Here is a 13,066-nt window from a genome sequence, read left to right as displayed (position 1 = left end):
ACACTCGTGATTTAGGGCTATATAAGTAAACTTTGATTGATTGATTGATTGAAGATTAGACCATACTTGCCAACCTTGAGACCTCCGATTTCGGGAGGTGGGGGGAGGGGTGGGCGTGGTCGGGGTGAGACGGGGGTGTGGCTAAAAGGGGAGGAGTATATTTACAGCTAGAATTCACCAAGTCAAGTATTTCATAGATATATAGATATGTATATATAAGAAATACTTGACGTTCAGTGAATTCTAGCTATATATATATATATATATATACGTATATATATATGTATTTTATTATATATATATATACTTATTTGATTTTTTATATATATATAAATAAGAGAAATACTTGAATTTCAGTGTTAATTTATTTCCACATATACACACACATAACACTCATCTACTCATTGTTGAGTTAAGGGTTGAATTGTCCATCCTTGTTCTATTCTCTGTCACTATTTTTCGAACCATGCTGAACATGATGATGCATTGATGTGTGGCACGCACAAAAGTGCTTTCATCAAATGCACTAGATGGCAGTATTGTCCTGTTTAAGAGTGTCACAACATTGCTGTTTACGGCAGACAAACTGCTTTACGGTATACAAAAACGTGACTGCTGTTGTTGTTGTGTGTTGTTGCGCGCTGGGAGGACGTTAATGAAACTGTCTAACATTAAACCCACATAAGAAACCAAGAACTCGCCCTCCATCATTCTACAGTTATAACGTGATTGGGCAGGTATGCTGTTTAAATTGTGGGTTAATACTCAAATAAAATATTTGTTATTATGGACCTGAGTCCGCCTGAATTTCGGGAGATTTTCGGGAGAAAATTTGTCCCGGGAGGTTTTCGGGAGAGGCGCTGAATTTCGGGAGTCTCCCGGAAAATCCGGGAGGGTTGGCAAGTATGGATTAGACAAACATTGTTCAGGATACAGAAGAGGAACGGTGACGTAAAAAGTGGGGAAAAGGTCAAATGTGGGGGAGTATGAGTAAAAAAAAAAAAGTCCATCTCTGGGCTCCTAGTCTGGAGTGAGAACATTCATGGAAGACTCGTTCTGCTTCAGTATGCTCCTCCAAGTTAGCTAACTACGCGGTTTGGATGATATCTTTCTTTCATTCAATCGATATCATCCACTTCTTCTCAGCACTGTCCTTCAGGCTGGCTTTCTTCCGTCTCTAGCTATGAGCTAATGCTTGCCAGTGAGAGCGGAAGTTTTGCTCGGACCTTACGGCGTTCACTGTGACCTTCACTACTCCATCTAGTGGTGAGTAGGCTCAAAACCTGATTGATTTGTTTTTCTTGCAACCTAAAGCATCACGAACAACTCATAAACCGGGACACGACTCGTAAGACTCGCATCCTTGACTTGTTTGAAAGTCTGCAAACAAAATACTGGTTGTTCATTAACACTCGGGATGCTCTCAAGCCTGAAAGACTTTGAACTCACTGGACTTTAAAAAAACTGGATTGAGCGCTCAGTCAGGAGTCAATCATTAACGTGGACAAGAACGCAATGAGTGACTTCCTTATCTTTGCTAACGTGAAGGCGAGCTGGAAACAACATTTCCGAGATAGACCACCGTCATGAACTGAAGACCCCAGGCTGGAAACATGTCGTCTCTGTCCGTGCCTCCGCCCAGATGTCTGCAGACACCGCTGACGGTTCCTCACCGACACATGTTTGGACCGGGGCCGTCTAATGTTCCTCCACGCATCCTGCAGGCTGGAGCCAACCCAGTCATTGGTCACATGCATCCGGAGATCTTCCAGGTAGTGCGCATGTGGTCTACGCGGGCCACCTAGGTCTAGATTTGAATGGTAAAAAAGCATTGGGTGATGGTTCCGGGTGGATGAGAACGTCCTTGTCTTTGGTTGAGGTGAGATGCCCAGGTCCAAGTATGAGCTAGATTTCGGTGACTGAGGAACCTAGTAATAGGTTTTTAATATTGTCCAAGCTTAAGAGATGGTATAAGTTTTTTACCTTGATGTGGACTCCTACCCAGTCTGGGTTGATGGTGTTTCCCAAATGTTTCATATGCTGATAGCAATCTTTAGAACCTGGTACTAGGTTGATAGAGAATCTTTGGTTGGTGTGGATGCTGTCGGAGGCAGATATTTACATATATCCGTATTTAAGTGTTACTTCTTTAATTTCATAATCATATTACAAAACAGCTAGTGTTTTTCTTCCAATTGTGGTCTTTTGGTTGTCTGCAAATACTGTGTGCTAACCTTGGGTATGGAATGTAAGAAAGAGAGATACTCCTTCTTCTTATCTATTCTTCTGTCCTGATGCGGAGGACAATGGGCATGTGTTTAGGCTGGAAAGACAAGACAACGAGGGTGGGAGGGAGAGAGACTTTATAGAAGAGAAGGTTTCCATTTTTTTGGGCAGACCATCTTAGCTGCGTGATTGAATGTTCTATGCTGGACTGGTCTCATTTTATATTTACAAAGCTTTGCAAATATATACAAAATACCTATTCTGTCTCTGGTGGTTCTTTTACTCAGCTTTAAGTGTCGTAAAGAGCTTGGGAGCGACGACCAGAAACTTGAATTCCCTGGGAGGAACAACTGGTCCGAACACAACAATTCAAGTTTCTGGTCGTCGGCAGACCATCTTAGCTGCGTGATTGAATGTTCTATGCTGGACTGGTCTCATTTTTATTTACACAGCTTTGCAAATATATACAAAATACCTATTCTGTCTCTGGTGGTTCTTTTACTCAGCTTTAAGTGTCGTAAAGAGCTTGGGAGCGACGACCAGAAACTTGAATTCCCTGGGAGGAACAACTGGTCCGAACGCAACAATGCCTAGTACCAAGTTGTAGCTGAACTGGAAAACGTATCGGTGCTAGATTAAATGATATGCCTATTAGTAGAAGTTTTGCCCTAGATATGGATGTCGAGCCATCTGGGTTGATGGTGTTTCCCAAGTTCTTTTCAAAGGTTGATAGTGATGACTAGAACCTGGTACTAGGTTGATAGAGGTGCTTAGGTTGAAGTTGTATCTTGTTTTCGGTGCCTGGGCCAGGTCTAGGTTAGTTGGAATGCCGAGTACCAAGTTCAAACTGGACTGGAAAGGTCTTGGCTCTAGGTTAAATGAAGCACCTAGGTCCTGGTTTAAGCATGATATCAATGCCGAGGTCCAAGTCTAGCCTGAATCAGATCCCTTGGAAGTGATTGTAGATTAACTGGGGTGCCCAATTCCATTTCTGGACTGGCTAGAATACCCTGGTCTGGTTGGTTTCCAGGTGGATTAGAACACATAAGTCGGTAGAGCTTTAATCTTGTACGGTATGTGCGGCAGAACCTACAAGATCCTTCACTGCTGTCGGTTGTGGTTGCAGATAATGTCCGACATCAGGAGCGGGATCCAGTACCTGTTCCAGACTCACAACCCGATGACGTTAGCGGTGAGCGGCACCGGCCACACCGCCATGGAGTGCGCCATCTTCAACGCCGTGGAGGCCGGAGACGGCGTGCTGGTGGCAGTCAACGGCATTTGGGGAGAACGGGCGGCAGAGATGGCCGAGAGGATAGGTACCACTAAAATGTCCGCCTGTGTTCATTTGTTTACAAATGATGTCGTCATGACAAGAAAACCAAATCCGGTCTTTGGGCTATTCATGATTTGAGGATCTCTTTGACATCCTTTATTTCGACAGGTGCTCGAGTAAACACCATCGCGGCACCCCCTGGTGGGTTCTTCACGAACGCAGAAATAGAGCAGGTAAGAGACCTGTCCGGTATGAGTCCGTCACAAAACCGACGATGTCATTGGGCGGCAGGCGTTATCCAAACACAGGCCCGTGCTGTTTTTCCTGGCACACGGAGAGTCATCCACCGGAGTCCTGCATCCTTTGGACGGCATCGGACTGCTCTGTCATAAGTACCAACATTCACCAAGCTTCAGTCGCCGTGGTGTCTCCGGCCGCTGACGGGTCCGTTTGCAGGTACGACTGCTTGTTGCTGCTGGACTCTGTGGCGTCGATGGGAGGAGCTCCGGTTTGCATGGACCAACAAGGTGACGCATGAGTCCATTTCAGACGGTTCATAATAAACAGCTTTTTCATACCTGTGTCCACCAGGGATCGACATCATGTACACGGGTTCTCAGAAGGTTCTCAACGCCCCGCCAGGGACGGCGCCCATCTCCTTCAGTGAGAGGGCGTGTCAGAAGATCTTCAACCGCAGAACCAAGCCGGTGTCCTTCTTCCTGGACCTGAGCTGGCTGGCAAACTACTGGGGCTGCGACGACAAACCCAGCAGAATGTAAGAAGGCCATTGTTCCCCCCCCAAGTCCCAGGATGACAAGTCATGGTTTTGTGGTCCGGTCCCTGTAGGTACCACCACACCGCCCCGGTCTCTGCCTTCTACGCACTGAGGGAGGGCCTGGCCGTCTTGGCCGAGGAGGTGTGGTCACCTTTTTTGAAGTGGTTTGCATGCCAACACACACAGCAAACATTGTTTTGCCAGCAGTCAAAAAGGACCCAAAGTCCAGGAGTGTCCAAAGTACGGCCCGCAGCACATTTAAAAAATATAGAAAAGTGGAATAAAAGAGCAAATGTAAGGAGAAATGTTGACTATAATAACACAAAGCGGCTATAATAATGAATCAAAATCAGCCTTAGGAATTATTGTTCAAGTCACATCAAATATTCCACTTGGAAATATTTTTCGAGGGAAATTTTGCATATTTTGTGTGTTTGCCATTGAAACTTTTATTTATTTATTTATTTTTTACAAAAAAGGGCATAAAAACAAACAAAAGAAAAAAAGGTCAAGAATACGATGAAAAGCTATCATCAGCGGATATACGGGAATTTGATTTGGAGACATGACTTCTTTGTTTGACTCTTTTTTCAAGTGGGGCCCAAGAATGTTTGTGTTGGGGTTTTTTAAACCGCCATTGCTCAAAAATAATAATGAATCAAAATGAATGTTGTTATGAATTATTGACCTATTTAAGGCTCTAATGACCTAACTTTTAAATATTCCACTTTAAAACATTTGGGGGAAATTTGTGTGTTTGTCATAAAATCTATGTTTTTGTCTTATTTTTTGGACAAAAAGGGTATTAGGCACACAAACAAAACAAAAAAAAAACATAGAAAAATAATAAAAACATATAATCGACGGATCTGATTTTTTAAATTTGTTTTATTATGGATCCCTATTGGCTGGTTGCCACAACAACCCACTAATCTTCCTGGGGTCCACAAACTCAATACTATTACAACAACAACAACAACTGAAATTGATTCATATGTAGATTTAGGTGTTAAAAGTACAAATACAAAAAAATAGGATTTATTTTTAACACTTGATTGAGTGTGATTGTTTTAGAGAATGTTAGTGTTGTTGTTTTTTAAACTGTCATTGATTAAAAAAAAAAAAAAAAAAAAAAAAGAATCAAAATCAATATTGACATAAATGATGGATCTAAGGCTCCAATGACTTCACATCACATATTCCACTTTGAAAATCTTTTTGGGGAAAATATTGCATAGTTTGTGTTTTTCACAACAAAAAAAACAGGATTGTCTTTAATTAAAAAAAACAAATCTGAATTGATATCGTCAGATAGACCTGAAATAGTTCCACACATTTTAGCGTTGGGTAAAAAAATTAAAAATAATAATATATGACTTATTTTTTTAAAAATTATGACTGAGACTGAGAAGGGGAGCCTTAAAAGTTCAACAATATATATATATATATATATATATATATATATATATATATATATATATATATATATATCATATCATATCATATCAGGGTATGATATACACTTCAATGCATACATTTATAACATTTCAGTTACATTTATTAATGATATCAGATATCAACATCAAATCAGGACACGCCTTGGAAATAATTCATCATTTTTTTTAGACCGATGAGTGAAATGAGATCATTTCCTGCAGCACAGCCAACGATCTCTCTCTCACCACACACCAATGTGCAAATATTCTTATGAAATATGTAGATAATAGGGGTGGCAAAAAAAAAAAAAAAAAAAGTGATTATTATTCATCCCGATTCTAGTTTAATTAATAATTTTAAAAAACATTATTTTTTTAAAATGTAATATTTGTTTTAAATATGTTATTAAACATATTTTAATATATTAAATACTATTAATATATATACATATATATATATATATATATATATATATATATACACTGTATAATTATTTTTGTTAAGAATAAATGTTTTTAAATATATGTTAAACATATTTTTATGTATTAAAATATTAATAAATCATAATATAATATTAATTATATAAATATATACACTCTATAATTCGTTTTTTAAGTATTTTTTTAAATATCTGTTAAACATATTTCAATATATTATAATATTATTAAACAATATTAACATAATAATAATTATATAAATATATACACTCTATAATTAGTTTTTATAAGAATACATTTTTTTAAATATCTGTTATTTAACATACTTTAATATAAAAATATTAAATGATATTATAATATTAATTATATATATATACATGTGTGTGTGTATATATATATATATATATATATATATATATATATATATATATATATATATATATATATATATACTGTACAATTGTTTTAAGAATACATTTTTAAAAATATCTGTTATTTAACATACTTTAATATAAAAATATTAAATATTATTATAATATTAATTACCGTATATATATACGTATTAGAGATGCGCGGATAGGCAATTATTTAATCCGCAACCGCATCAGAAAGTCGTCAACCATCCGCCATCCACCCGATGTAACGTTTGATCAGAACTGCACCCGCCCGCCATCCGCCCGCACCCGCCCGTTGTTATATATCTAATATAGACGATGCAAGGCATTAGTGAGGCATACCTGCCAACTACTCCGGTTTTCCCGTAATTCGTATGGTTTTCATCAACCTATTCCGGGTTACGGTTGCAGTGATAAAAAATACGGTTTTTCATTAATTAAAAAAAAAAAAAAGGGTGAAAACTACGCGAATTGCACCTTGTGCAGACAAGATTTTTCGATCGGACACGGAGGAATTAGCGATGTAAAAGACCACGTTGGGACAAAAGTACACAAGTCTAATGCCGTTGCTAGCGATACAAGTGGAAAACTTTCAACGTTTTTCGTCGCCCAAACAGATTCTTTGGATGTGATAAATGCCGAAGTTTTATTTACGGAGGCAATAATTGAGCATGGACTTCCAATCGCACTGGCTGATCACATGGGACAGTTAAATGTTTGTAATGCAACCTTTAAAAATCATTACGCGGTGATCGCGGTCCCAAAAATAAACTTTTCTTGCATGATAATGTCCAGAAAAATTCGCTTTATATTACTATAGAGTCCTTTTAACGAATGAGTTTGATGGTTTATCACAAACCTTAAATGAAAGAAGTCCTTTGTTCTCCTGCACGTGCATGCGCTTTGGCCTTGCTTCGTGTTTGGTGCGCAATCCTGTCGGCTGTATTTCACAGCACGACATACTGTTAAAAGTGTTTATACTATTTATGCTTTCAAGTCCAAGTTGAAGAAATCTTGTTAAATGTTGACAGCATAACTACCAAAATACAGAAGTATGTCCTTAATATTTTTGCAGTGCTATTTCTGTTGAAAAGTTCAAATGATTACATTAGAGATGTGATGTGCCACTTTTCAAGTGTCTGATGGCTTAAATTAATTTTCATAAATTTTTCATATTTTGAATTCTTTTGAAAGGCTTACAAAAAAACTACATTTGAATTGTAATTCCATGCTATTGACAGGACTATTAATTTTAATGAAGTTAGCTTACCATGTTTACAGTATGATAATTGTGATAGAAATGTGAATTTTAGGCACAGAATATTTTTTACAATTGAACAAGGCAGTAGATTATACAAGCTTGGACAGAAAGTTAATAATGACACCAATTTTTTTTTTTTATGGAATTGTTTAGTACTGTTTTACCATTTGTTTACTGTAAAAAGTGTTTATACTGTTTATACTTTCAATTAACAAATTGAAGTCTTGTGAAAGGTTGACAGGATAACTGGCATTAACTGTCAAAATAATTTCAAACTATTGAAGTTAGCTTACAGAATAAACATGTCAATCAACTCATATGATTTTTGCTGTAATATTTTTGTTTTGAAAAGTCACTGTGACTGATAGAAAAGTGATGGTTTTAGCAACATTTTAACCTGTCTGAATGCTAATAATCATTTTGCGTCGGGGGGCGAAGCCCTGAACCCTCCACCAGGACTTTGTCCTGGACCTACCGGGGCCTGCGGCCCTTGGACCCTGGCTACTAGGTTTTTCTGATTTCAAAAGTTGGCAGGTATGGTGAGGTTATAAAGCTTTTGCCTGTTAAAGAAAGGAGACTGATCCAATGCAGCACAGACTTTCGCGTGCCACGCTGTCACGACCCAGACGCACACCAGTGCGCAATCATATGGGAGCCGCGCTGAGCGCACCTCCAAGCGCGTCTCGCTGCCGGCGACGGCCGGGTATGGGCCCGACGCCCCAGCGCCATACATTTTCAGGGCTAGTTGATTCGGCAGGTGGGTTGTTACACACTCCTTAGCGGGTTCCGACTTCCATGGCCACCGTCCTGCTCTCTATATCAACCAGGGTGAGCCCCACCCCTTTCGTGAGCGCACTGCGCGCGGAGTGACCCCTGTTACGCGCCCCCGGCAACAGGGGTGGCGGGCAGGTAAGCTGCGCGGGCGGAGCGCGCGGAGTGACCCCTGTTACGAGCCCCCGGCCACGGGGGTGGCGGGCAGGTAAGCTGCTTACCTGCTGCGCGTGACGCCGGCCGCGGCGAAGGCGGACGAGGCGGGGTGTCGGTGCGGTGGGCGCGGTGGTGACCCTGGACGTGCGTCGGGCCCTTCTCGCGGATCGCCTCAGCTACGACTCCCGGTGGGGCCCTCTCGGGGGAAGGGGCCTCGGTCCCGGAGGTCCCGAGGCGTCCCTTCTCCGCTCCGTAAAAGTGTCCATCTCTTTTCTTTTCTTTTCTTCTGTTGTGGCATATGCAGCAGGTGCCTGCTCGTTTTTCGTATGTGGGTAACAACATTTAACTATGTATATATATTTCCCAATTGGTTTAACTGCCACCCGCCTGAATCTATTTCAAATCTAATTTTTTTTAATTTCAATCGCCCGACCCGACCCGCGGATGAAATCTAATTTTTTTAAATTTCATCCGCCCGATCCGCGGATAATCCGCGGACTCCGCGGTTGTGCCCGCAAACCGCGCATCTCTAATACGTATATATATATGTATATATACTGTACAATTTTTTAAGAATACATTTGTTAAAATATCTGTTGTTAAACATATTTTAATATATTAAAATATTATTAAACAATATTATTATAATAATTATATAAATATAGACACTCTATAATTAGTTTTTTAAGAATACATTTTTTTAAATATCTGTTTTTAAACATATTTTAATATATTAAATAACATTAATATAATATAAATTATATATATACTTATATATATATACTGTATATATATATATATATATATATATATATATATATATATATATATATATACTATATATAGATATACTGTATAATTAATTTTTTTTAAGAATCAATTTTTAAAAATCTGTTGTTAAACATATTTTAATATATTAAATATTATTAAATAATTTCAATATATTAATTATATATATATATATACTGTATAATTTTTTTTAAGAATAAATTGTTTTAATTATCTGTTATTAAACATATTTTAATATATCAAAATATTATCAAATAATATTAATATAATATTAATTGTTTGTGTATGTATATATATATATATATATATATATATATATATATATATATATATATATATATATATATATATATATATATACACTGAATAACTGTATTAATTTAAAAAAAATAATTTAAGAATCAATTTTTACAAATAAGTTTTTAGGCCATCCCCATGCAACCAAAATGAGTTTTGGAGGACGTTTCATTCTACTTATTATAGCAAATATGCCATTCCTTTAAACACATGCACTAACTGTGACTGTCTCAGGGTCTGGAAAGTTCCTGGGAAAGGCACAGGAACGTGGCCGAGTACTTCCACGCCGGCCTGGAGCGCATGGGTCTCAAGCTCTTTGTCCCAGACAAGGTGACTATGTCCTCATCTCACCAAGTTGTGACACATAAATAAACCCTCCGATGTGACAAAAGACGGCGCGGCTGCCGACCGTCACGACCATCGTGGCTCCGCACGGATACGACTGGAAGGAGATCACGGCCTACGTCATGAAAAGCCACAATTTGGAGATCTCCGGGGGTCTGGGACCGACTGTGGGCATGGTGATGAAAAGGGGGGGCGATGTGGCAAGTTTCTTTGCAGCGCATACCTTCTCACTGTGTGTGTGGATGTTCCAGGTGCTGCGTGTGGGTCTGATGGGATGCAACAGCAGCCAGGCCAAGGTGGACATGGTGCTGGCGGCGCTCCGGGACGCTCTGGCACGCTGTCACAGGAGCAAAGTCTAAAAAAAAATTAAAAAATCAATAAAATACATCGACAAATGTTCTTAGTCGTCGACACTCGCTGTTTATTCAGCACACTGCAAATATTGAACATCTAAAAATGTCCCTTTCATTTAAGCGTATCTTTTTGTCTGTTCCAGTTGAAAAATGGCCAAATTGAGAAAATAACTTTAAATGTTGGTTTCCCCCCCCCACGTGTGAAAGACTCTGCATCAGCCTTCATTTCAGAATAATGCTTGTTTTCTGAATTAAACACATAAATAGGTATGTCAGTCCGGCTGCAGCAAGCAGCTGCAATCAGTCGCCTTCACAAGCCTGCACAACCTGCTATCCCGCCCCAGAATGTAGTCATCTGTTCCCGTACAGCGGGGGTGTCCAAAGCAGCCCGCGGCGTGATTTTTATTGGCCCGCAACCAGGCCCGGCCCTAACCAATCTGCCGCCCTAGGCAAGATTTTAGATGGCGCCCCCCCACATCGGCAGTGAACTGTATATACTCACAAGAAACCAAATAGCTTTGTCTTTGACCTTTTTTTTACTTAAAGAAAGCAAATTAACAATCAGAATAGTTAACAAGATAAAAAAAAAAAAGAATAAATAAATTAATGCAAAAAATAAAAAATGAATATATGAAATACAATATTTTTTACATAAATATTGCTTAATTAACATTAATGATGTGCACTTTAACAACTAGGCTTACAACTATACCTAATGGGTGGAAAAGTGACTATTACCTGCAGGGCAAACATTAGCTAACCAGAAGGCAATAACAATGTAAACAAAAAATACCTGCTTAAAAGATGTAATACAAATGTCCCTGAGGAATGTAAGGTGGGAGTACTGTAATTACCTAACGTTACATTATTATTTTCCATAACAATTTAGCCCCCTCCACAATATTAACCCGACGTTAAAACAGAACTAGCTATTTATTGATTAGCAATTGCCGAATCATGTAACATTAGCTTAATGCTAAAAAGCCAGGTTACTATCACATTCTGTAACAGACAAATAATTTCATGTAGGCTAACGTTACCTACCTGCTAACTCTGTCTTTTCTCGTTTCTACTCCTCTTCTTTTCTCTTTTTTCTTCCCTGGGCACCTGACAGTTTTGGCCGTTTTGACATCTTGTGTTGATTTTTGATGTGGTGACGTCCAAAAAGAGTCTTGATACGGGAAGGTAGGGGGCGCACCGGGCGAAGGGGGGGGGAGGGTTGTAATGTTGTAACAAATAATATTTCTATTAAATAGGCTTTACTTTGCATTTTAATTAACGTGGGATTATTTTTTGTATTTAGAAATAATAGTACCAACTTTTTTTTTTTTTCTCCAACATTTGTGGCACTGGCGTGGCGCCCCCTGATGGACGGCGCCCTTAGCATTTGCCTATACGGCCTATGCCACGGGCCGGCCCTGCCCGCAACACATTCTATAGACAAACTAAACAGGTCCCAAATTAGAACAAAAAACTAAAAAAAAAGACTGAGAAAGTTGAGGAAGGCTCATCAAACACTTATATGGAACATCCCCACAGGTGAACAGGCTAATTGGGAACAGGTGGGTGCCATGATTGGGTATAAAATCAGCTTCCATGAAATGCTCAGTCTTCACAAACAAGGACGGGGCGAGGATCGCCACATTTCTCAACCAGCTTTTGCAAGGAATTTAGGGATTTCACCATCTACAGTCCGTAATATCATCAAAAGGTTCAGAGAATCTGGAGAAATCACTGCACATACGCGATGATATTACAGACCTAGGATCCCTCAGGCGGTACTGCATCAAAAAGCGACATCAACGTGTAAAGGATATCACCACATGGGCTCAGGAACACTTCAAAAAACCACTGTCAGTAACTACAGTCGGTCGCTACAGCTGTAAGTGCAAGTTAGAACTCTACTATGCAAAGCCAAAGCCATTTATCAACAACACCCAGAAACGCCGCCGGCTTCGCTGGGCCTGAGCTCATCTAAGATGGACTCATGCAAAGTGGAAAAGGGGTTCTGTGGTCTGACGAGTCCACATTTCAAATAGTTTTTGGAAACTGTGGACCAAAGAGGAAAAGAACAATCCGGACTGTTCTAGGCGCAAAGTGGAAAAGCCAGCATGTGTGATGGTATGGGGGTGTATTAGTGCCCAAGACATGGGTAACTTACACATCTGTGAAGGCACCATTAATGCTGAAAGGTACATACAGGTTTTGGAGCAACATATGTTGCCATCCAAGCAACGTTATCATGGACGCCCCTGCTTATTTCAGCAAGACAATGCCAAGCCAAGTGTTTACAACAGCGTGGCTTCGTAGTAAAAGAGTGCGGGTACTAGACTGGCCTGCCTGTAGTCCAGACTTGTCTCCCATTGGAAATGTGTGGTGCGAGAAGGAGCCTAAAATATGAGAAGGGAGACTGTTGAACAACTTAAGCTGTACATCAAGCAAGAATGGGAAAGAATTCCACTTCAAAAATGTGTCTCCTCAGTTCCCAAACCTTTACTGAGTGTTGTTTAAAGGAAAGGCCATGTAACACAGTGGTAAAAAAAACTTT

The 13,066-nt window shown here is 39.4% G+C and overlaps 1 protein-coding gene across 2 annotated transcripts; it reads left to right on the top strand.

The window, feature by feature from the left end:
- Window positions 1–1,516: 1,516 nt before the first annotated feature.
- Window positions 1,517–10,564, top strand: agxta (alanine--glyoxylate and serine--pyruvate aminotransferase a). Of its 2 annotated transcripts, none has more exons than XM_061978367.2 (10): window positions 1,517–1,772; window positions 3,353–3,545; window positions 3,671–3,735; window positions 3,794–3,894; window positions 3,959–4,029; window positions 4,094–4,277; window positions 4,349–4,418; window positions 10,055–10,150; window positions 10,213–10,341; window positions 10,417–10,564. In XM_061978367.2, the coding sequence occupies exons 1-10, from the start codon at window positions 1,614–1,616 to the stop codon at window positions 10,522–10,524; spliced, it is 1,176 nt and encodes a 391-aa protein (XP_061834351.1). In that variant the 5' UTR covers window positions 1,517–1,613; the 3' UTR covers window positions 10,525–10,564. The 2 variants fall into 2 exon arrangements, with proteins under 2 accessions (XP_061834351.1, XP_072771224.1); XM_072915123.1 differs by having other exon boundaries at window positions 1,747–1,879.
- Window positions 10,565–13,066: the final 2,502 nt, after the last annotated feature.

Source organism: Nerophis lumbriciformis, linkage group LG18 (assembly GCF_033978685.3).
Source record: "Nerophis lumbriciformis linkage group LG18, RoL_Nlum_v2.1, whole genome shotgun sequence".
NCBI lineage: Eukaryota > Metazoa > Chordata > Actinopteri > Syngnathiformes > Syngnathidae > Nerophis > Nerophis lumbriciformis.
The sequence above is the reverse complement of the archived record's forward strand: the minus strand, read 5'-3'. Positions and strand labels throughout refer to the sequence as shown.